Here is a 25343-nt window from a genome sequence, read left to right as displayed (position 1 = left end):
ATTAGGTGTGAGAATGTTAAGCATTTTCTTTTTTTTTTTTTTTTTTTTTTTTAAATCTTTTTTTTTTTTTTTTTAAAGAGGCACGTATTTTATTTATTTATTTGTTTGTTTGTTTGTTTATACATGCACTGGGTACAGTCAGAAGCGTGGGAGGGTGAGAGAATTCACCAGAGTCAGAGCGGAGAGTGGAGCAGAGCAGGCAGACTGACGAAGTACACTGCTGAGGGGAGCAGCGGGCGGCAGGAGAGGTCTGCGCGCCATGTGGGACCCTCCTCCGGTGGGCGGGGAGCAGCCGGGGATCGAACCGGCGCCGCAGAGGCTGCAGGGAGCTTCACAACCCAGCGCTCAACTGCTGCGCCACAGGGGAGGCCCATGTTAAGCATTTTCATTAGCATTGGCGCCACATTGGATTTATGAGATTTAAGTAAAGCATTCATCGTATTTGACTGTAATGTTACTTATGAAAATATTTCCATAGCAACTAAGATTAATATTAATATAATTTCTGTACAAGGATGAGGAAATTGGGAGCCTTAGCAAGACCACATAGTCACTAAGTAACACAGCTCAAATGTAAAAGCCTTTTCCAAAGTTAAAGTTTCCATGTGCTCACCTACTTTTCCAGTCACATATCTTGGGTGCATTTGATAGAAAAAGCCACAGATGGGGCCTCCCTGGTGGTGCAGGGGTTGGAGAGACAGCACTATCAAGCTATCACCAGCTACTCCAGCACGAGTTCGGTCCCCACCCCACCAGGGATCTACCCACATGGTGCAGCAGACCTCTCCTGTCTTACCCGCTGCTTCCCTTAGCAGTGCATTTCGGTGGATGTGCCTATTCTGCTCCCCACTCTCTCTGGTGAATCCTCTCACCCCCCGCACCTCTGGCCTGCACCCAAGTTCTTGTATGCGTAAATAGATCTTTAAAAAAAAAAAAAAGCCACAGATTTAATTAACATGGTTCTGCTGAGCCAAGAGAAGATTCCATGGATGCTGATTATTTTGCTCTTCAGATGCCAGGGAGAATACATACTAAAATGTAGTCATAGCTTTATCTGTCTGAAACATTGACATTGCTGTGTGTCTTCAGATCCATGACAGTTCCCTAGATAGAAGCATATTAAATGGGAAAAGTAAGGTAACTTTGGAATGTAAAACTTTGATTTGGCATACCTGATGCAACTCATAGTGTTCTGTTGAATGAAATTATTTTGTTGATAGTATCATTTGAAAACTTTTTTCCCCTTTATTTCAATTCTTTCGTCATTGACCTAGTTATAGTTATTCTACATTTTAATAAATATTCATATTCCAGACACTATTTCTAAGTGCTCTGGAGACAGCAGGGAACAATATACATAAGGCCTCTGTTCTCGTACAGCCAGCATTTTAGTTGGGAGAGACAGATGAATGAGTGATTATATTTCCTTAGTGATTCTCTCATTGTTTTTGTTTGGGTCAATAGCATGACTGGTCTGATGACACCAGCAGGTTCTATGATCTCACTCCTTTACCCCATAATGATATTTTCCTAAAATGCAGGTGTGATTGACTCCCTTCTTTAAAGTCCTTTGCTGTTTCCTTTTCCTCTTGGGATAGAGCCCAGACTCCTTAACTTGATTTGTAAGATTATCTGTAGTTTAGCCTATTTCCTCAATAGCTAGCCTCATCCTTTGCCTTTCTTCTCCTTGCAGTCTGTGTTCTACACATAGTGATGATAATCCGCCACCGCCATCCCCACCTCACACTCCTCCACCCCTGATTCTTCAACCATGCTATGTCCTTTTTTAAAAAAAAAAAAAAGATTTATTTTGTTTATGCATACAAGAACTGGGGATGTAGGCCAGAGGTGCAGGGGGTGAGAGGATTCACCAGACAGAGTGGGAAGCAGAACAGGCAGATTGACTAAAATATACTGCTCAGGGGAACAGCGCTCAAGACAGGAGAGGTCTGCTGTGCCATGTGGGTTAGCTCCCTGGCTGGGGATCGAACTCGTGCTGCAGTGGCTGCCCATAGCTTCTTAGTGCTGAGGCTTAACTCCTTGCACCACCAGGAGGCACCCCATATCATGTCCTTTTTTGCCCTGTGTATTTTGTTCTGTGGAACTCCTTGCCTTCTGCTCATCCCCTGTGATTTACCTCCACCACCCCTGTCCTGTTCTTGGCCCCAGTTCGCCTGACTTAATTTATGTTCCAAAAGGTAAGAAAGCTTTTGGGAAGATTTCCTTTACCTGCCAAGTCAATTAGGTCTTTCTTCTATATATTCTGATAGCATCTTTTATTTTCTTTTATTTTTGTACTTTTTAAAAAAATTATTTATACAAGCACTGGGTACAGTCAGAAGTGCGGGAGGATGAGAGAATTCACCCAGAGTCAGAGCGGAGAGCAGAGCAGGCAGAAAGACCGAAGTACACTGCTGAGGGGAGCAGCGGGCGGCAGGAGAGGTCTGCGCGTCATGTGGGACCCTTACCCAGTGGCCAGGGATAGAACCGGTGCTGCAGAGGCTGCGGGCAGCTTCACAATCCAGCGCTCAACCGCTGCGCCACCGGGGAGGCCCTATTTTTGTACTTTTAAAGTAAATCATCACTCTATATTAATAACTTCTCTACAAGATTAGAAATTTCATGAGGCATGGGCTTTATCACTTTTGTGCATTAATGATCTCCTGGACCTAGCACACATTAGGATTCATGGATGATGAAACTGCTCCCACTTATGTCAATTTCTCTTTGCTTACATGGTGAAATTCATGATTCTCAAGATTGTTGATCTGCTTACATTTTTCTTTTCTGCCACAGGCTCCTCTACTTCTTGCTCTTACTACTTTTCCATTCTCAGACTATTCTCCATCGTAAACAGTATTACCAATTTACTTTTGAATGTTTCTCCATGTCTTATTCTTGTTTTTTTTTTTCCCCTTTAACCTTTCACCTGACAAAATCACACTTCTTTGGGGCCTACCTCAAAGCCCTAATCAGCTTTTCTAGACAGAATTAATCACTACCTCCCATAATAGTGGGGCTTCAGTAATTTGTTCTTAGTTTTTGGTACAAATATTTGGAATTCTCCCTTCAACCCGTTCCTGCACCCCCAAACCCAAGTAGAGTACTCATCTTGTGTCCTGATTGCTTGTGGATAAGGTCAAGCATTTATTTCCTTTTGTAATGGGGTGTTAAAGTAGTTGAATTAAATGTAAGTGCTATCTAATACGCATCTCTGAAAATTTTTGATATTGTGGAGGACTAAAATAGAGGCAGTTTAGGGAAGAGCATGGGATCTGACACTCATTCTAAATCAATAATTCAAGTGTGCCTTTTACTATATTAAATGACTTTGGGGAAAATGATCATCTTTGAGTTTAAGTTTTTTACCTGTAAAATTAAGATAATAGCTGCTCTGCCTTCCTTATAGTATTGTGGTAAAAATTAAATGAAATTATGCATATGGAAATTATCCGTGTGTTATTTAAATGTTATTTAAAATGTTATTTAAATGATGGTAGCCATTTGACTTTCTGACTTTTTCTCATGCATCTGTGTTCTTTTAGACCACGGCACAGTGTGGCAAGTTTAGAAAGCATTGTGAATGAAGCTAAAAACATTCCAGCCTTTCTACCCAATGTGTTGTCCCTGAAAGAAGCCTTACAAAAGGCTCGGGAATGGACAGTTAAAGTGGAAGCTATTCAGGTAATGAGACTTCTGAATCCTCCTACCATTGAATAATGCTGAAAGATTCACAGATGAATCTGTGAAGCCTTAATTCTTTAGAATAATCATAGTAAAATAATTATAGTACTTAAAATTCATCCTTCCATCTGATTTTGTACTTAAATATTACCTATTTAAACACTATTTTGCTTCAATTGGCTCCCTGCTATGAAAGGTTATGGAATTTATTTAACATTTAGCTATGGGGGAGATTTATTCTGCACTGTATTTTTTGAAATCTTTTGTCATAGGCATGAATTGCTTTTTAAAGAAGAGACAAAATGAAATAAACATTTGCTAGACACCACAGCACTCAATGGTACTGTTCTAGTTGTTTGAGAGCAGAAATGTAAGGGAAGAGTATAAGGATAGGAATCTAGCTCTCAAAATAGATTTTCTCTAGTTGGAGATACATATTATGTCTGTAATACATAACAGTGAAATAAATGCTGGATATGAAAGTCTGCTTGTAAAAACCAGTAAACAGCATTTACAGTATCTAGTATATACATATTCTTTATTTTAAAACCTGTACCCAAAGAAAATGGAAATCAACTCTTCTACCAAACTGCTTACCTAAAAATCAAACATAATCTAGGTGTTAAGTTCTTTTTTTTTTTTTTTAATAAGTTTATTTATTTATTTATTTTTTAAAGATTTATTTATTTATTTATACAAGCACTGGGTAACAGTCAGAAGCGCGGGAGGGTGAGAGAATTCACCAGAGCCAGAGCGGGGAGCAGAGCAGGCAGAAGGACCGAAGTACACTGCTGAGGGGAGCAGCGGGCGGCAGGAGAGGTCTGCGCACCATGTGGGACCCTCCTCCGGTGGCCGGGGAGCAGCCGGGGATCGAACCGGCGCCGCAGAGGCCGCAGGCAGCTTCGCAACCCAGCGCTCAACCGCTGCGCCACTGGGGAGGCCCTAGGTGTTAAGTTCTAATAACGCATCTTTTAGTGTCTTTCCAGTTGACTTTTCTAGGGCCTCCTTAGTTACCACTATTTTTTGGTTTGTTTTAATTATCTTTTTTTATTAGAACAGCTCTTCTGTTTCATCTTGACCTATTTCAAGCAGCTAGCTGTGCTCAAATATCTAATAATCCTTAGCTATGACTGAAATACTAAGTCAGGAAGTATAGGTAACTTGTCGTGTGTTTCTTCTGTAATACTGAAGGACTTTTTCTCCACCAAGCCCTTCCCTTCAGTGGGAAGAATGACTTGTAGACTGTAAATGGACAGCTTCTGTTAACAGGCAAACTCTTTAGGGTATATATAGTATTATGTTTAACTACTGGGTATTGTAGTCAAATGATTGTAGTTGCACGTAATAGTAAATAATGTATTTCTTGACTCTATATCTAAAATTGTATTTACCTTCCAGTTAGCTCTCTGCTTTTATCCTAGTATGATAGTGTTTTAAATTTGCCATTATAGTATCTTTTAGGACTAAAACCTTTTTTAAGATTTTCCTTACATTTCTTGCCTGTTTATTTTCCCACATTTCAGTGTAACTCTAAATGAATTTACAGACAAATGAGTCAGTTAACAAGCGGGAAATAACCTTTCACTTAAGTGGATCCTCTATATTTTGTGTATAACACTCTGCCTTTCCTTCATTGCTTCTGGATAACAATAAAATGGGGATATGTGTATTTTCTTTCTTTTTCGATACATAGTCTCTTTCAGAAATGATTATGTTTTCTGTCTGCTGGGAAATTTATTCAATGGAAGGTACTTACAAATTATTTTCTACAGGCTGCCAACCTTCTTCAGGTGTTCATGCCAAATCCCTTGAGTTACTTGTTACCTCCTGTAATGATTGAGTTACTTGGTAAATTTAAAGGGGTATATGAAATAGCAAAACAACAGTGACCTTATTACATGGAAATAACAAAACATTGTGACTTAGGAGGACGTGATCCATTCTGATCTGTGTTTGTGTAACTTAAAATGGAGGTGGTTGTTAAAAACTAAAATACTGCTTTGTAGTTGTTGGAAAAATTGTGAAAGACTTGAAACAGCAAAAGATTACAGTGGAATACTGGATGTTAGCCAGCAAAACTTCTAGGATTATGTAATGTCAGGAGTGTATGCCTTGGATTTTCTTTGGCCAAGCTGTTTTACAGCTGTCAGTTATTTTTAAATGATAGTAATATAAAGGAATTATGTCTGTGGAAAAACAGTTCAGTTTGTCTGTAACAGAGCAGTTGATTTCCACACTTTACAAAAGATGATTTTATTGTCCCGTGGGATGTTAAACATCTGTTTTCACCTAGCAGCAAATTCCTTTCCTCATTCCCAATAACATTTTTATATCTGTCCTTTAGATTGTCCTTTGACCTGGTTTTTTGTTTTCTTACTGGTTTCTTAATAAAACAAAAATCTTTGACAATATGAATGTGCAAAAAACTTTTTAAAGGGACATTGGAAGGTCTACTTAAGAAATACAGTTACGATTAGAGAATAATAAAAAATCTAGCACTATAATCTTTGTAAAGTCTTGTAACAGTATACTGCCAGACTGCAAGAGAATGCAAGTTGTATGAGGATATACTTTTGTTTTTCAGAGTGGCAGCAACTATGCTTACTTGGAGCAGCTGGAGAGCTTATCTGCTAAAGGACGCCCTATTCCTGTGCGTCTTGATGCATTGCCCCAGGTAGAATCACAAGTAGCAGCAGCACGTGCGTGGAGAGAACGAACTGGGCGGACCTTTCTTAAAAAAAATTCCAGCCATACATTGTTACAGGTAAAGGGTAGTGCACATCAACAACCTCATGAAAAATTCATAATTCAGCATCTATAAGTAGTAGTGTTATTGGTGGGGGTTGTTTTCAATTTATCTGGTTTTGATTATTCAAGATTTCCTATTAGGTGATATCAAAGATTCACCAAAATCTGGAGCCTTAGGCAGACTTATTTCTCATTCTTCATGTGCTGTGTCCAGAAAAGGCAATCATCCTGGATCTTATCTCTATTATTGTTGGACTCTATCACTGAAAGAGCTTATTTCTCAGAAGCACAAATTTGAATACTCATTGGTCTTATCTTGAACATAGCAGTTAAGAGCATAGGCTTTGGCATGAGATGATTTCATTAGGGAGGACTAACTCCCGACATGGCAAATCTCTGTGTCCCTAGGCAAGTTGTTTCCTTTTTCAGTCTTCCCTTATTTGTAAAATGTGAATAATAAGTCAAAGCGTTGATGTGAGGATTGATTGGATAAATGTGTATAAAGTCCATAAGAAAATGCCGACTTAAGTGATCAGTAAATGGTTCTTTTTATTTTTTTCAGTTTTTAAAAGATTTTTTATTTTTAAACCAGAGCTCAAGTGTTTGTTTTTTGTAGGTACTAAGTCCACGGACTGATATTGGTATTTATGGGAGTGGTAAAAATAGGAGGAAAAAAGTAAAAGAACTAATAGAAAAAGAGAAAGAAAAGGATCTGGATCTTGAGCCTCTGAGTGATCTGGAAGAAGGATTGGAGGAGACCAGAGATACAGCCATGGTGGTAAGAAATTGTGTCTTAAGTTTACTTGGTGAATACAACCTTCTCTTAAGATATTAGCATATTCGTAACACTTACTTTATATGCTCTCTTTATCTTTGCCTTGTCATACATATTTCACATAATTTTTAATATTTGTGATCAGAGTATATAAAAAATTAACCATTCTGCCCTCTAAATTTGTCTTTTCCATGTGTCCTTTGTTGTTGTTGTTGTTGTTTTTTGTGGGACCCTCACCGGTGGCCGGGGATCAAACCGGCGCTGCAGAGGCTGCGGGCAGCCTCGCAACCCAGCGCTCAACCGCTGCGCCACCAGGGGAGGCCCGTCTCCTTTGTTGTTTTAATAGTTGTCTATAGTAATTGTCCATTTTGGTTGTTGCTGGGTGTTCACTGTTTTGGATAATAATAAACTTCGTGTATAGCCTTTTCTTTTGTTTCAAATTATTTCATATTTTCAAATTACTATTTCCTTTGTTTCAAATTACTTCAGTCTTCAGAATGGGATTAGATTTTTTTTTTAAGATATATTTATTTATACAAGAACTGTGGTACAGGTCAGAGGCACAGGAGGGTGAGAGAATTCACCAGAGACAGAGCGGGGAGCAGAACAGACTGAAGTACACTGTGGAGGGGAGCAGTGGGCGAGACAGGAGAGGTCTGCTGTCCATGTTGGTATCTCTTTTGCCGGCCAGGAATTGAACCCGCTCTGCAGAGGCTGCGGATAGCTTCATAGCGCTGCGCTCAGCCTGCTGCGCCACCAGGGAGGCTCTGGATTAGAATTTAATAGCATTTTGTGACACTTAATACCATTGTATTTTTCAAAGGAATTGTATCAGCTGACTGATACTGGCTACTATTTTAAAATATTTCTCATTTCATAGTAGCAGTATAGTGATTGCACAATTGCACAATAAAATATTTATAGGTAATTAGAATTATGGGTTTTTTCCTGTATAGTGGGAGGAATGTGTTAAGGAGCCCAAGGAAGTAGAAAGAAAAAAATTAATTGGGCAGGATGTAATAGTAGGGAATTATATACATTAAATAACTCAACATGGCTGTTTCTGCCTACCAGTGATTCTATTTTGAGGCCAGTAGAAGTGATTTTTCATTAGAATGCCTGCCTAACAAATTAATCTTGGTAGACAAGTAGGACTGGAAATTATTTCAGAATTGTTTCAGACTTATCAGAGTTTAAAAGGAAAATGCACTGACAGTATCTACGATAATTAAATTTTCTTTTCTTTTATTTTTTGAAGTAAGACATTGTTATAATTGTGTCATCAGGCTTTGTTATTCTGCTTCTCCATGAGTTGGAGAAGCCTTCTAAGAATAACTAGAAGTTGATTTGTTTATAACTTGTCCTCACGGAATGAATTACAAGGGGATCCTGTAATATTTATTTTATCTTGTGGCAGGCACCAAGTTAGCAAGTTAGGCACTTTCATGTGTTATTTTTTTTTTTTTTTTTTTAAATTTTGAAAGGACAGGTTTATTAGGAAAAGCAGAAAAAGAGGGGCACCTGCATAGTCATAGGTGGGCAGGAGAGCTGCTCTTGCTGCTTTACAGAGGGAAAAGATTTGTGAAAAAGATCATGTGTTATCTTACTTAGTCCTTAAAACAACAAAATAAGGTTAGTAGTATCCTCATTTTTCAGAAAATGAGATTCAGAATACTTGTGTCACAGATCAAAGTATAAGAGGCAGGCTTCATACCCAGGTTGCTTGACTTCAAAGTGTAGTGTCTTTCTACTGATCCTACAGAAGAATCTATAAATTGTCAAATATAGTAGTAGCTCTTTACCCATTCTACATATAAGGCGTGTTTGATGGAAACTGGCAAGGTGCCCCAAATGATTGAAAACCTTTTTTTTTTAAGATTTATTTATTTGTTTGTTTGTTTGTTTGTTTGTTTGTTTATTTATACAAGCACTGGGTACAGTCAGCAGCGCGGGAGGGTGAGAGAATTCGCTAGAGCCAGAGCAGGGAACAGAACAGGCAGAGTGATGAAATACACTGCTGAGGAGGGCAGTGGACGTGGCAGGAGAGGTCTGTTGCACCATGTGGGACCCTCGCCGGTGGCTGGGGATCGAACTGGCGCTGCAGTGGCTGCGGGCAGCTTTGCAGCCCAGCTCTCCACCGCTGCGCCACCAGGGGAGGCCCATGACAACTTTCTTTATTTTTGAAAGGCAATACATTTGTGGTCATGAAGCCATAAATCGGACATGATTTCCTTAACTTTAAGGATATGGTGTTTCTGGAGTATTTTACTATGACTCCTTTCAATTAAATGTTTGTTGCATACAGGTGGCAGTTTTCAAAGAACGGGAACAAAAAGAAATTGAAGCCATGCATTCCCTCAGAGCAGCCAACCTAGCCAAGATGTCATTGGAGCGCATAGAAGAAGTTAAATTTTGCATTTGCCGCAAGACAGCCAGTGGGTTTATGCTACAATGTGAGCTGTGCAAAGACTGGTTCCATAACAGCTGTGTTCCCCTTCCTAAATCAAGTTCCCAGAAAAAAGGGTCTAGCTGGCAGGCCAAAGAAGTAAAATTTCTTTGCCCTCTTTGTATGCGGTCTCGAAGGCCAAGGCTAGAGACTATTCTGTCACTCCTGGTATCCCTTCAGAAATTGCCTGTTCGGTTGCCTGAAGGAGAGGCCCTACAGTGTTTGACAGAACGTGCTATGAGTTGGCAAGATCGAGCAAGGCAGGCCCTAGCCACAGATGAATTGTCCTCTGCCCTGGCCAAACTTTCTGTGTTGAGTCAGCGTATGGTGGAACAGGCAGCTCGAGAAAAAACTGAAAAGATCATCAGTGCAGAACTCCAAAAAGCAGCTGCTAATCCAGACTTACAGGCAAGTTTTAGGATTTTCTTTTTCTAACACAGTATGATATTGGTCAGTGTGTAAATAGTAATTCTACCTTACTAGTTGTTTAGGAAAACAACAGTGAGCTGCCAGTAACTATATTATTGATGGCGCTTTCTACACATACTAGGTCATTACAGTAAAATACTAACCTTCAAGTGGATCTTGGTGTCATAATCAAATAATTTGATATGTACTAACTGTTGAACTCTTTAGCTACTTTGAGTGTTCATTACTTTTGGTGGTCTTAAGCATGTATTAATTACCCATGTTTATGTGGTATGCCCTGTTTATCTTGGAATTGTTTGTTGTTTAGGGACACTTACCTAGTTTCCAGCAGTCTGCTTTTAATCGTGTGGTGAGCAGTGTATCCTCTTCCCCTCGACAAACAGTGGACTATGATGATGAGGAAACAGATTCTGATGAAGACATCCGGGAAACATACGGATATGACATGAAGGTAACTAAATGGACAGACTGTATGGGTACATAACTGATCATTGAGTTTGTTTTAAAAAAAAGCTATTAATACTGAGCACCGATGTTTGAGGTCAAACAAAGTGGAAGACAAAACCAGTAATCTGTGTATCCTCAGTTTATGGTAATAACATTTCAAAACTCTAAACAAATGAAACTTTTTTTTTTTTAGATTTATTTATTTATGCATGCAAGAGCCGGGGTACAGGCCAGAAATACAGGAGGTGAGAGATTTACCAGAGACAGAGTGGGGAATAGAACAGGTAGATTGATCGAAGTACACTGCTGAGGGGAGCAGAGGGCGAGTCAGGAGAGGTCTGCTGCTGTGGGTTTCTCCCTGGCCAGGGATGGAAAGTGCTGCAGAGGCTGTGGATAGCTTCATAGTGCAGTGCTTAATCCCTTGCCCCACCAGGGCAAATTTTTTTAAAGACTGGAATTTTAAAAATATTTTCCTCACTTTGTAACTTCTTATGGCTTAGAAGTACTAGCAAAAGTACACTTTTATGTTATTGAAAGCATTCATGGCTAATTTTGGGTTTTTTTGTTTATTTGGGTTCAAGTTTTCATAGCTGTGTTTTAAGAATCCTGTTCTAGTTTTAGTCTTTTGTTCTGATTCTCATCTGGATGATATTAGAATGTAACATTTAGTGATGGGTTGTTGTGGGCCATTAATTTGAATTTGCAGAGTTACAGTTGCAGTTAGAACAAATTATTTACACTCAGTAAGATTGTTTTGATAATGACACCACACTAGAGATGAAGAGAAGGTTTGTGGCAAGTTTCTTTTGTGTTGGATCCTGATGGATTTTTGTTGTTACTTCATATTAGGAGCAAGTCCTTTGTCTCTATCTAGTACTAACATAGTGATCTAGGCAGAGTCCTTGTGAGGTTATAGTTAATTCATTGATCTGTTTTATATTATTATTTGTTGATCTGTTTAGAATCTGTGCCTGTACTTAGGGTGATTGTATGCTGATGTATCAAAGAAAGATGTGTCAAGAGCTTTCCCTACCCCTCAACTATTTTTTGTCTTTTTCGTATGCAGATCAGATAGGTAATGTTGTAGTGTTCATTCTTAGAACACTAATAATCCCATCAGCATTAAAACTCCCAGTATGTAAAATTAAAACCATCCATCATAGATGCTTGTAAATTGTCTTCGAAAACACATTACTCAGGATAAAAATGGACCCAGGAGATATATTTTAATGAGAAAGTTTTTAGTTGTTTGAAATAAAGATTTGAGAGAAGTTGAAACTTAAATTAGCCTGTTAAAATAAGCTCCCAAGCACTTGTTATCCTGAAATTAGTGACCTCCTTTGTTTACAAAGCTGTATAAGATGACCAGGAACAGCTGAGGTAGAGTGTAGCTCATGCCAGGTTTAAGTTATGTAGCGTTTTGCTTGAATACTAGAAATGTCTGCTTATCATATATAGTCTGGATACCTCCAGAACTTGTTATTTTTCTAGCATATTATGTATCAGTCACTACTCTAGAATACCTAAACAGGTTGGATTTTGCTTGGAAGTAGATTGGCAACCTATGAAAATAAAACATTACAAGTACTTCAGTAGTTCAGGGCAGTGGACCAAAATTGTGATTTGATATGGTTGTAGGAATAGTCCTTTGTAAAATGGATATGGGAGCCTTAGCTTACAGTCTGTTTAGTAAGTGATTTTGGCAAGGTAGAAGATAAAACTAAAGTTGTTATAGTGTTAGTAATGTGTTTGACAGCTTAGAAGAGTGGGGAAATGATGGCAAGACTTACATCAATAATACAAGGTCAAATTTATCTTCATGTTAGTATCTTTGCATTAAGAAAAATTACACTCTTGGTGCCTCCCTGGTGGTGTGAGGCGTTAAGATGAAGCACTGTGAAGCTGTCTGAAGCCACTGTTGAAGTCACTGTTGCAGAAATTCGATCCCCGGCCCGGGAGGTGACCCACATGACACAGCAGACCTCTCCTGACTCACCCACTGCTCCTCAGCGGTGTATTTCAGTAGATCTGCCTGTTCTGTACCCCACTCTGTCTCTGGTGAATCCTCTCACCCCCCACACCTCTGCCCTGTATCCCAGTTCTTATATGATAAGTAAATCTTTTTAAAAAAATTATACTCTTGAGTGTTTTCACACAAAGCAAGGATTTACTCTCTAATGAAAATTTTATTTGCTGGTTTATTTGCAGTTATCTTAATGATTTTCCTTTTAAATGATGTTCCCTAATTGTACCCGTGAATTTATCTTTAAAATAGTTTGCAGTATCTTTGCTTGAGAAAGGGTCCCCTTAGTTTTAAGAAGTAGTTATATAGAAAAATGTCACTTTTTCTTACTGACAATCTTATTGTTGCATTTAAATGTTCAGAACAGGTGTTTGTGCTTTGTGTTATTTGATTACTTCATTTTGCATTTAATATTCTGTGATCACTGCTAAAATACTCTGAGCAACAATTCAAGAAAGTTATTAGGAAAATACATATTTTTTTTTTTTTTTAAAAAGATTTATTTATTTATTTATACAAGAATCGGGGTACAGACCAGATGCCCGGGAGAGTGAGAGGATTCACCAGAGACAGAGCAGGGAACAGAACAGGCAGACTGATGAAATACACTGCTGAGGGGAGCTGCGGGCGTGACAGGAGAGGTCTGCGGCGCCATGTGGGACCCTCGCCCGTTGGCCAGCCAGTCGGCTGGGATTAAACCAGTGCTGCAGAGGCTGCGGACAGCTTCATAGCGCTGCGCTTAACTGCCTGCGCCATCAGGGGAGGCCCAAATACATATTTAATGAAGCAGAGTCTGTCATGGGTTTTTTGGGATTGTGTTTGAGATAATTTCTCAAATATTTGATTATTTCCTTTTATGGCATATTGTTTACCTTTATTTGAAACTCTCCATCTGTATTACAGCCTGTATTTTGCAAATACAAATATGTGCATGATTACACATCAGAAAGTATAATGTAAAACATTGGTAACTTAACCTCCCAGGAAGTTCTTCTGTGTATTCCAGTAATTGCTTATTTTTGAGAAAGACGAGTTAGCACTTAAGTTCTTTCATTTTTCCTTCCATCCTTGTTAACACTTGAATGCCCCAAGCAATGGTGGAAATAGAGGAGGTTTGTCTGAGAGTTTAGTCCTCTCTAATACAGAAGATAGAATAACATACTTCTATAAAACACATTTTTCACTGAGAGGCTAATTCTGTCTTTCCTGCATATTTGCCACTAGAGGGACAGAGCTATAACTTTCCTCCTTAGGGAGAGTAATTTAAGTTTGCTACCTAGCAGTTCTTTAACTTTCAAACTGTGTCTTTGTATTTAAAATGTGTCTCTTATGGACATTATATGTAACCGGGTCCTTTTCAGTTTATAAATATGCATGCATAAGTAATATATTTATAAACTATATAGTTGGGTCTTGTTTTTTTGCATTTTATTTCCATAGTATTGTAATATCAGTCTTTTAATTGGTGTGTTTAGTCCATTTACATTGAGTGTAATTATTGACATAGTTGGATTTAGTTGGCCATCTTATTTTTCATTAGCCTCTTTTGTGTTTTGTTCCTCTTGTTTTTTTTCCTGCCTTCTTTTGGGTTAACTAAAATTTTAAAGATGTTTCATTTTTTTTTTCTTTAATGGCTTCTTAAATATACTTAATTTTTACTTTTTCATAGCTGCTCTAGAGCTGACAATGCATCTCTAACCTACCACAGTTAGTCTTGAGCTTCTTTCACATATTATATGTCACCTTGGAGAAGTAATTTTTTTTTTTAACAATTTCTTTCTTTTTTTTTTAAAGATTTATTTAGATTTATTTATTTATACACGCACTGGGTACAGTCAGAAGCATGGGAGGGTGAGAGAATTCACGAGAGCTGGGAACAGAGCAGGCAGACTGACGAAATACACTGCTGAGGGGAGCAGCGGGCGTGGCAGGCGAGGTCTGCACACCATGTGGGACCCTCGCCCGGTGGCCAGGGATCTAACCGGTGCTGCAGAGGCTGTGCCAGCTTCGCAACCCAGCACTCAACCTCTGTGCCACCAGGGAGGCCCAAGAAGTTATTTTTTAAAAAAATTCTTCTTATCTATCATTACTTTCCATTATTATTTTCTGATCTTTGTCCTTTCTATTTTGAAATGGAATAGAAAGTCCCTAGCGTGAGTTACAATGACATGAGTAGACTCAAGGTCAAAAGAGAGAATTCTAGTTAGTGAGAAGAAGCCTTTGGGAATTAAAGTACTTTCCTGCTGTGCTTTTTTAGAAAGACTTAAATTCTTGAGTAGAGAAGATTATTCCTAAATTCCTATTGCTACTCCTAAATTCTCAGTGATAGACATTAAGTATCATGTTTAAGTTTAGTCTCAGGATAACAGTAACTCTTTTCATGTACACTATAAAGGGAATCACGTGTTGGGTTAGTCATTAAACTATTGTCTCTCATGGCCTAATCCACTCTTTTATACTCCTTTCTGATGCTGGGCCTAGGATTCTACACTAGGGGTTGATGAATGCTTTCTGTAAAGTAGTATGTATTATATTGATACATAATAATGTGTATTGAATAAAATACAAAAAGATTATATTAATGGCATAAAATTAATAGATATTTTAGGCTTTGCTAGTCACATACAGTCTCTATTGAATGTTCTTATTTTTCTCTGTTACAGCTCTTTAAATATGTAAAAACTATTCCTAGCTCACACGCCATACAAAAAATAGGGTGTCAACTGAGTTTGACCCACAGGCCATAGTTTGCCAATCCTTGCCCTGCACATTTTATTCTTCGCAGTCTCCCTTTTGCTAATAGAGGGCATTAAAGAAAATTAAAAGGCCTGAACATTGAGAAAGGGACACGATTTTTTCCCCTGTCTTCTTATTAATTGCTGTCATCATGCCTTTTTTCTTTTAATCTTGACATTGACAACTGGTTCCAATTTCTAGTTGCTATTCACACGCAGCCAACTATACTGTTAGAGATGGCAGAACTAACTGATTAGCATTTCTTCCTCAGAGGTCTGGATCCCAACTCAGCATACCTTCTTCACTGAGCCTGTAGGTTAACTACCTCCTCTTTTGTTACCGTAAGCTGTAGGGATGGTAACACTTTCTTTGCAATTACCTTGCCATTACTTTGGTATTTTCCTTGGTATTTCAAGCCTTTAATACACATTTAACAAGTTCACTTTATTATTCTTCCTGTTGAAATATTTGGTGTGATTTCTGTTTTCCTGATTGTACTCTGACAAAGCTGTGGAAGTTAACTGTAGGGGAAGTTGTGGACATTAACTACAGGAAAGAGTCCTCTGAGACTTAATTAGAGCTATCAGATTGTGTAGTTTGAATTTTCATTGTATTGAGTAACTGCAGTTGGTGAGAGCAGTTAGCAATCTGAAAACCTTTAGAAAGGATTAAATGGTTTATGTCTCATCTAAACCTTTTTTTCCCTAAGTCCATTTTATTTTTTGTAGATGGTCAATGTTCCTTAACTTGTGGATATAGAGTATGAGTTGTGGAATGTAGAAATTAGATTATTTAATAGTCATTTTCTTAAAGGTTTATTATCTATGGATTCTTTTTGAACTATGTTTTTTTCCTTTTGGCTTGAAACTGTGGTCAGTTGCTCTTTTTCTCCCCAGTACATTTTCCATCTTACTTAATAGCATTTTTTTTTTTTTTAAATAAGGTCCTTTTTAGTGTGTTATATTGGAAGCTTTAACCTGAAAGCCTACATTCAGATCCTTGTCATAGGATAAGCAGTTCTAATTCTGATACCCCTTTGTTTCCTCTTCAGGACACAGCCAGTGTGAAGTCTTCCAGTAGTCTGGAACCCAATCTTTTTTGTGATGAAGAGATTCCCATCAAGTCTGAGGAGGTGGTGACTCACATGTGGACAGCACCTTCATTCTGTGCTGAACATGCCTATTCTTCTGCTTCTAAGAGTTGTTCTCAAGGTATAAAACTTTTTTTCTAATAAGGAGAAGATGAGTCTGAAACTAGAGAGAAAAACATTGTATTAATGAAGACTGTGAATCCTCTTCAGAATGCAAATTCTGCCCATGAAATGCTAATAGAACCAAAGAATACAATTCGGATTAAGAAAAGCCAATCTGTGTTTGTGTTTTCTATCATTAGGTGATAGCCTGAAAATTTCCATAGTATTATTGAATCCTAAATTAGAAGAATTTTAGAGACCATCAAGTGCCATTCTATCATTTATATAAAATCCCTGATAGGTGGTCATTTAACCCCTCTTTGTTCATTACCAGTTATTTGAGGAACTTGCTACTTACTAGGAATATTCATTCTGGGTTGGAAAGCTTTACTTATTAGAATGTTCTTCCTTTTCTTGGGAATAATTTCTCTACTACATTCACTTTCCTTTTCCCCAATGAAAACAAGTCATACTACTTTAGATCACAGTGCTAGAAGATGGAGTATGTTTATCTTAAAAGTGAAATTCAGGGGCCTCCCTGGTGGCGCAGGGGTTAAAGACAGTGCTGTCAAGCTACTGCCAGCCACTACAGCATGAGTTCGATCCCCAGCCAGCTGGCCAGGGAGGTGACCCACATGGCGCAGCAGACCTCTCCTGTCTCGCCCGCTGCTCCCCTCAGCAGTGTATTTCAGTAGATCTGCCTGTTCTGCTCCCCACTCTCTCTGGTAAATACTCTCACCCCCGCACCTCTGGCTTATACCCCAGTTCTTGTATGCATACATAAATAAATTTTTTTAAAAAAAAAAAAAGGTGAAATTCAGGATTTTATGGAACAACAGCATACAATCTGTTTATTAGTAAAATAGCCACTTAATTATATGGAAAGCTATATGCTTAATCTTTTGATATTCTCTAAAATTAAATAGCATATAATTAATTTTAAGCTCATAGTTTAACGTCAGATAGAGGCTGTTTCCCATTTCCCTTCCCCTCTAGTTATGGGATAATGAATCAGTAAGGAACCAGCTTTTCACTTTAAACAAATATTTTAGAGTAGGATTGCAATTCTAAATCTTTGTGGTTTTGTTCTGTATTTTTTTTTAATTTCATTTTCACCTTCACTCTGATGCAGAGTCCAGATATCTAAAATTAGTACTGAAGGAGGATAGTTCACTCCCTAAATACTTGCTTTGAACACATTACATTTTCCCATAGACTGCACTTTCTTGATTTTTTTGTCATGTGTTTTTTTTTTTTGAAAAGGTTCTAGCACCCCAAGGAAACAGCCTCGGAAGAGTCCTTTGGTGCCCCGAAGTTTGGAACCTCCAGTGTTGGAGTTGTCACCTGGAGCTAAAGCCCAGCTGGAAGAACTTATGATGGTTGGAGATCTCCTAGAGGTGTCTCTGGATGAGACTCAACACATATGGCGGATTTTACAAGCCACACACCCACCCTCTGAAGACAGATTCCTGCATATCATGGAGGTATGGATTTTTGCTTGCTTAAACATGGTTTTAAAACTACTTAGAAAGCCCAAGTTCCTTGGCAAGGAAATGTCTAAGTGGGCAGTACTTTGTCCTTCTCTTCCATTAAGTCAATAGTCCTGCTTTATGTTTTTCTTTATTGAAATTTATGTAATTTTTAATTTGAAGGGGAGAAAAAGGCCATTTTTACTGAAAAAGAAGAGGGAATACTGAAAATCACTAGCTTAGAACAATTTCCTTAGCTCAGACTCCCACTATTGAAAGGCCCAAAAGTTATGCAGAAGAAAATATAGCCCTAAAAAATAACAGAAGCAATGGGGAGGATTGAAATGGGAAGGAAGGAGAGTATCACATTCTCATAAAATACGTACTTGCATAACAGTTTGTAATATATGCAGTGTTTTCATATCTGTGATCTTATTTGATCCTCACCATAATCCTGAAGGCTATGAGGAAAGAACAGAAAAGGCAGTATTTAGTCCATTCTGCATAGGAAGTTAAGATTTAAAACAGAAAAAGTAAGATTAACGGAGAGGTAGAACTTGCCTAAGGTCACACCTATAGTAAAATTAAAGAGACCTGCATTCTAACTATGGCACTTGACCTCCCTCCGGCTATTATTTCCATTATTCTTTTCCAAGATTTGTTTTCGCAGAATGGAATGGTAAAATGACACCAACAGTTGAAGATGAACTTTAGCATATTAGGGGGTTTTTTGGTTTGGAAATCAGATCAAAGGTGTTCTAATTTAGAGTGTTATAGTCTACAGAACATTTTCTTCACATTGCATTTCTTCACATTGAGAGGGTAGATGATCTTGTTTTTGTTTAAGTTGTGATGGAATTAAAACATTTACAATGCAGTGTTCTTTTGTATTCTGTAGGTACTTAGATTCCTATCAAAGATTCTGCCATTGCACATCTGTTGAAAAAATGAATTGTTAAGTGCTATTTCTTAAGTAATTTTCAAACTTGGGTTTTCTAGTATTTCTTTTTCTACTTCCCCTTGATACTTCTGTTACTAGACACTTGATAGTAAAATTTTTAATGTTGATTACATTGACACACAGTTACAGCAATATGAGAAAGTTGAAAAATGGCTACATTTTGCTCTGTCACATCAACTGTTTTCTAGACTTTGCCAAAGGTACTACATGCTTTTTGTGAGTATGGGCCTCCCTAGTGGCATAGGCCTTAAATCGCAGAGCTGTATCACCTCTATGACCTGAGTTTGATCACTGGCCAGGATGCTAACCCACATATGGTGAAGCAGCAGACCTCCTGTCTTGCCCTGCTGCTCCCCTCAGCAGTGTATTTCAGTAGCTCTGCCTGTTTTGCTCCTTACTCTGTCTCTGGTGAATCCTGTACCTACCCCTCACCTCTGACCTACACCCTTGTTCTTCAGTGCCAAATAAATAAAAATAATATGAGTACAGTTTCATGTTTTGTTGACTTTTTTGATAACTTCCTTACCACCAAGAATTTATTGAGTTAATAATATTTAGTAGTGATAAATGAAAACCAAAAGTTATACGTAATTTAGTGTATATACAATACTTAGCTTTCTGTGTATTTTTTTTTCCTTTTTTTTTTTTTTTTTAAGATTTATTTATTTATCCAAGCATTGGGTACAGTCAGAAGCACGGGAGGGTGAGAGAATTCACCAGAGCCAGAGCAGGGAACAGACAGGCAGACTGACAAAATACACTGCTGAGGGGAGCATTGGGCGGCAGGAGAGGTCTGTGGGCCATGTGGGATCCTCGCCGGTGGCTGGGGATCGAACCAGCGCTGCAGAGGCTGCGGGCAGCTTCGCAGCCCAGTGCTCAACCGCTGCGCCACCAGGGCAGGCCCTGTGTATATTTTCATTTCAATTTCAATTAAACAGCGATGCCACAGACTACATTAATATATGCAGCAATGAATTTTTTGACCTTTCCCCCCGTTAAGCTAAAATAAGTCAGATATTTTATTTAGTACTTGCCATTTTGTCTTTATTGACTATTGCATTTGCCTTATTAAAATATTTTAAATATCTTAAGATTATTATGTAATAATAATAATAATGTGCATAAAACTTACATTTTAACCCTTAAAGTGTACAGTTCATTTGTACTACATTCAGTGTAATGCAACCATCACCACTATCTATTTCCAGAACATTTCAGTCAATTCAAATAGAAACTTTGCACCCATTAAAAAGTCACATTTCTTCCTCCCATAGCCATGACAACCTCTGTTGTACTTTCTATCTCTGTGGATTTGCCTGTTGAAGATACCTCGTAATAAAACTGTTTTTAGATGTCTTACTGTAAAGCTGTTTCAAATTTTCTATTTTTGAAGGATGACAGCATGGAAGAGAAACCATTAAAAATAAAAGGAAAGGACTCTTCAGAGAAGAAGCGAAAACGGAAACTCGAAAAGGTGGAACAACTTTTTGGAGAAGGAAAACAGAAGTCCAAGGAATTAAAGAAAATGGATAAACCTAAAAAGAAGAAATTAAAATTAAATGCAGAAAAATCAAAAGAACTGAGCAAACTGGCCAAGAAACTAGCAAAAGAAGAAGAGAGAAAGAAAAAGAAGGAGAAGGCTGCAGCAGCTAAAGTTGAACTTGTAAAAGAAAGCACTGAGAAGAAGAGAGAGAAAAAAGTGCTGGACATCCCCTCAAAGTATGATTGGTCAGGAGCGGAGGAATCTGATGATGAGAATGCCGTGTGTGCAGCACAAAACTGCCAGCGGCCCTGCAAAGACAAGGTGAGTTCTGACTTATAGTCCACAGTGAAAGAGGACAAGGAGCTGCAGTTGTGGAGATATATGTTTGATAAAATGATAGCCTGTTTTTTGACTCCAGGATTTTGGGCTTCCAACATAATATGTTTCACAGTTTCTATAAACTGTTTTTAAATTATGAGACTTTTTGGTCAGTGTGCTTAATATGTAGGAGTGTTCTCACATATTTAGTCAACATAATGAGTCATAAACAGAGAGAAGCCATGTTATGACCCTGATTTATTAGTGCATTTCATGTGTGGTTGGCATGACAAGTTTCAAAGTAAGTCTTGTGCCTTTTCCTTTAAGGTGACTTGGAGAAATAAATACCTTGTCACTTAGCCACAATGGCCTGAAAAAAGCCTGGATCCAGGAGTCTAAGAAAAATCGCATTAAGATTTGTTCTAAAGACATAAAACTCAGGGACTAAATCCTCTCTTTTGTTTTGTGTCTTATTCTCACTAAGACCTGTGTACACAATCTGAAATGGAATATGATTTTTTTCAAGTCCATTGCAACAAGTCACTAAGACCTTTAAAGGTATTAATTAAAATTTTCAGCCCTAAATTTTTAGTAATTATGTGATGATGATTATTCTTTAGGTAATATTGGCATTACAGACTACTGAGAAAAATGATGGACTCTGAAAAATCTCAGTTGATTAAATGATTGGTGGCATCTGTTAGTCCCATCAAGGTTATTAATAAATTTATAGATTTAGTCTTATTCTAATATACTGCTTCATATTTAAAATTTCTATAGCTCCTTAATTTGAATATTTGAACAAAATAAATACAGCTGCATCATTATTCCCTTGCTTATCTCTGCATCAGATGTTAGAGCTTGGACAGGTCACCTTGTTCAGGCTCTTCACTTTACAATTGATAAAACCAGGACTAGGGGAAGATAAATGATGTGACCAAAGTCACAGAACTAATTAGTGACAAAACCCAAAGTAGAACCCTGATTCCCTGGCTCCCAGACCAGGTGTTCTCCCCAAATGTCCCCACCCTATCAATGATTGAGGTGGAAGTACAAAACAATATTCCAAAACTAAATGATGCTTATATTTAGATTATGCTCATTAGAAAAATGAATATACAGTAAAATATATATTCCATAGCCTCACATTCCAAGGACAACAACTATAAATAATTCAGTGCATTTCTTCCGATCCTTTTTCTATATATTTTGATTTATATCATTGTTATACTGTCCATTCACTTCTATATGTTTATTTTGAAAGCATTTTTCTTGTTACAAACATTTAAAAATATTTTAACATACATGTGTTGGTTTTATTTTGATCTTTCAGTTTGAATTTTCATCTGAATTTGATTTAGAGAGACTGATGGAAGCTTACCATTTCTCATTGTGGGTACTGAATATTGACAGCTCATTGTTGGCAGAGCTTTTTTTTTTTTTGGTCCTTTAATTTTATGGCAGTTTCAGGATTAATAGCAAGATATGGTATTTTTTTTTTTTTTTGGTCAAACTTATTTATCCTTCCTACAATGTTTATTTTCATTATGAACTTTTACCTTCTCTTTATTTTTCCTTTTCACTTAATAGTGTCTCTCCTTTTCCTCTGATCAACATTTTAAATACGGTTCAGCCTATTTATTATTCCTGTGGTATAGAAACACAACAGGGTTTTTTCTCATCTGCTATAAAATTGTTAACACCTTGGTTACTCTCAGGGTTAGGTGGATAAGGTGAGAATCTATATAAAAGCACTTATTATCCAGAAATTCAATATGTGGTTATTATTTTTAAATGAATCCTGAGATTTTCTCCTGACATCATAGGACCATCATTTTTTTTTTTTAATCTAGAAAGTTACCTATATTTTGATGGAGTAAAATGAATTTTAGCTGAGAATTCAGAGAAAATGTGTTTTAAACTGTTAAAACTCATACATAGGTGAACAAAGTGTGCCTTACCTGTCATTAGCATACACACAAATGTTAGTAAATTGTTTCATTTCTATAATGTGTTCAGTTTTTAGCAAATTATTTCAGATTATAAACATTCTGCCCATCATTGCTGGTTTGCAATTTTTATGGTTCTGCGGTTTGTTCCAGAAACTAGTCTTACTAAATAAAAGGCAATGTTCTTTACAACTTTGTAAAGAATTTCACAACTTTTCAGAATCTCAAGTATATCATGTTTCTCTACGGAACCAAATTATTATGCTGGACACACATTTTCAGAACAAAATGAGGACAAGAAAAGATAATTTTTTAAAAAATGTGTTTTGCATAGAAGAACTGGGGTGCGTTCAGAGGTTCAAGAGGTGAGAGGATTCACCAGAGACAGTGGAAAGCAGAACAGACAGATTCACTGAAATATACTGCTGTGGGGAGCAGCGGACAAGACAGGAGAGGTCTGCTGCGCCATGTGAGTTAGCTCCCTGGCCAGGGATTGAACTCAGGCTGAAGTGGGCCACCAGGGAGGCCCCATGAGAAGACGATTTTTTTTTTTAAAAGATTTATTTATTTATTTATACAAGCACTGGGTACAGTCAGAAGCGCGGGAGGGTGAGAGAATTCACCAGAGCCAGAGCGGGCAGCAGAGCAGGCAGAAGGACCAAAGTACACTGCTGAGGGGAGCAGCGGGCGGCAGGAGAGGTCTGCGCGCCATGTGGGACCCTCCTCCGGTGGCCGGGGAGCAGCCGGGGATCAAACCGGTGCTGCAGAGGCTGCAGGCAGCTTCGCAACCCAGCGCTCAACTACTGCGCCACCAGGGAGGCCGGAGAAGACGATTTTTTTTAAAGGAAATATGCTCTTTAAAAATATGTAGTGCTCATTCATATTTCTGTAAATGTATATTTATCGTTTTTCTAACTAGTAATTACTATTATGCTTTTCCCAAATGTATTTATAAATTAAGAAAAAGTTGAAGGAATACTAAGATGTACCTGACTTCATTTTCAAGATGTTTTAGAAAGAGAAAAATATATCAGAATAATGTAAAGCATTTTTTAAAAACTCTGCTTCATCATTACCAAATTTAACTTTAAACTGAAATTATTTTAAAAATAATAATGAACTCTTCTTAAAAACTACTTTTTTTAAAAAAAGATTTATTTGTTTATGCATACAAGAACTGGGGTACAGGCCAGAGGTGCAAGGGGTGAGAGGATTTACCGGAGACAGAGTGGGGAGCAGAACAGGCAGATCAGCTGAAATACACTGCTGAAGGGAGCAGAGGGAGAGACTGGAGAGGTCTGCTGCGCCATTTGGGTAGCTCCCTGGCTGGCTGGGGATCGAACTCATGCTGCAGAGGCTTCGGATAGCTTCACAGTGCTATGCTTAACAAACCCTTGCACCAACAGGGAGACCCCTAAAAAAACTATGTTTAACCTTTCTCCATCAACTGTGTCCCTTCAGTCTTACTGGGATCAGAAGTAAAACAAAGTTATCCCAAGGAGCAAATTCTTTCAAGCTAATATTTAAGTAATTTTTTTGTTCTATATTAGAATATGTATTTGATTGTTTTACTTATGAAAATAGTGCTTTTTTACCCTCTTTTGATGGGTCTTTTCACATTACAAGAAGTTTGATTTGAAGTTACTCTCTAACCTTTACTGTTTGTTAGCCACTCTGGTTTAAAATATTTTTGTGGAGTATTGTCTCAATCAAAGGATTTGCAATATCAGTGCCTTTATTGGTTCATATCTCCTTTTAGTGCAGAAAATGAAAAGTTGTATTACCTAAATGTGTGTGTTGCACAAGGGGTGCATGCTTGCACATGCAAGCACACACCTGCACACAAACAGGTAATCTTGAGATAAGATAACCAAGTATTCCAGTTTGCCATTAGCACTGAAATAACCTATATTTTGGGAAACTCGTTAATCTTTGAAAACTGGGAGGACTGGTCACTTTAAATGTTGAGAACACCAAAAAATATTCACAGGGATTCTCAACATTTGTTGTAGTTCATTAAGTGAATTCTTTTATTTTTCAAATCTGACTTTTGCAAGGATCTTTGTTACAAGAGATTGAATGCCAGAATAACAAATGCTCAGTTGGTAAACTTAAGCTAAGAACATCACTAAATCACCAGCCTTTCTTTTTTCCCAGTATAGTAATATGCTTTTAGGAAATGAACAGAATATATTTAGAATATATTTATGTGTAAATATGAAACCATATAGTAAAACATAAAATACCAAACTGACATTTTCTCTATTTAATTTTCTTTTAAAAATGTTTCCCCAAATCCAAACCTGTATGTACTATATTAAATCGCTTTATCAGTTAATATTTGAAGAAGTCATGGCTGTGAAGTTTTTTAATAATTATTTTTGTGATTTTATAAGTTCATCTCCCAAAAATAACACAGGAAAATTAAAACTTAATATACATTTAGCCAAGTTCTGTGTTCCTCAGTTTTCAGACTACTACATAATTTGCTGCTCCTGTGTCAAACTCTTCTATGGATTAAGTTGACATTCCAAACTTTAATTTGCTTTAAATCCTGTGACCTTTTCAAACAAAAGTAGAACTGAAGTTTGATTGTTAATAGATGAACATATTAAGAAGGCATTAGTAAGAGAAGGATTATTCTTTCTCCTGCTAGATTACCAGGGTAAATTGTCTGTAACTT

The 25343-nt window shown here is 37.6% G+C and overlaps 1 protein-coding gene across 2 annotated transcripts in view; it reads left to right on the top strand.

Annotated features, from left to right (window-relative positions):
• The window catches only part of KDM5A (lysine demethylase 5A), an 80222-nt gene that overhangs the window by 47841 nt on the left and 7038 nt on the right, over positions 1–25343 (top strand). For both annotated transcript variants that reach the window (XM_037514585.2, XM_054696544.1), the window contains exons 20-27: positions 3546–3684; positions 6269–6448; positions 7049–7210; positions 9513–10061; positions 10390–10533; positions 16340–16499; positions 17744–17964; positions 20304–20714. In XM_037514585.2, coding sequence (XP_037370482.1) covers positions 3546–3684; positions 6269–6448; positions 7049–7210; positions 9513–10061; positions 10390–10533; positions 16340–16499; positions 17744–17964; positions 20304–20714 — 1966 coding nt within the window. The remainder of the gene's footprint in view (positions 1–3545; positions 3685–6268; positions 6449–7048; positions 7211–9512; positions 10062–10389; positions 10534–16339; positions 16500–17743; positions 17965–20303; positions 20715–25343) is intronic.

The sequence above is a fragment of the Talpa occidentalis genome, unplaced genomic scaffold (genome assembly GCF_014898055.3).
Source record: "Talpa occidentalis isolate TD23 unplaced genomic scaffold, MPIMG_talOcc4v2.1 talOcc4.16, whole genome shotgun sequence".
Taxonomy (NCBI): Eukaryota; Metazoa; Chordata; class Mammalia; order Eulipotyphla; family Talpidae; genus Talpa; species Talpa occidentalis.
This window is presented reverse-complemented; position numbering and strand designations above follow the sequence as displayed.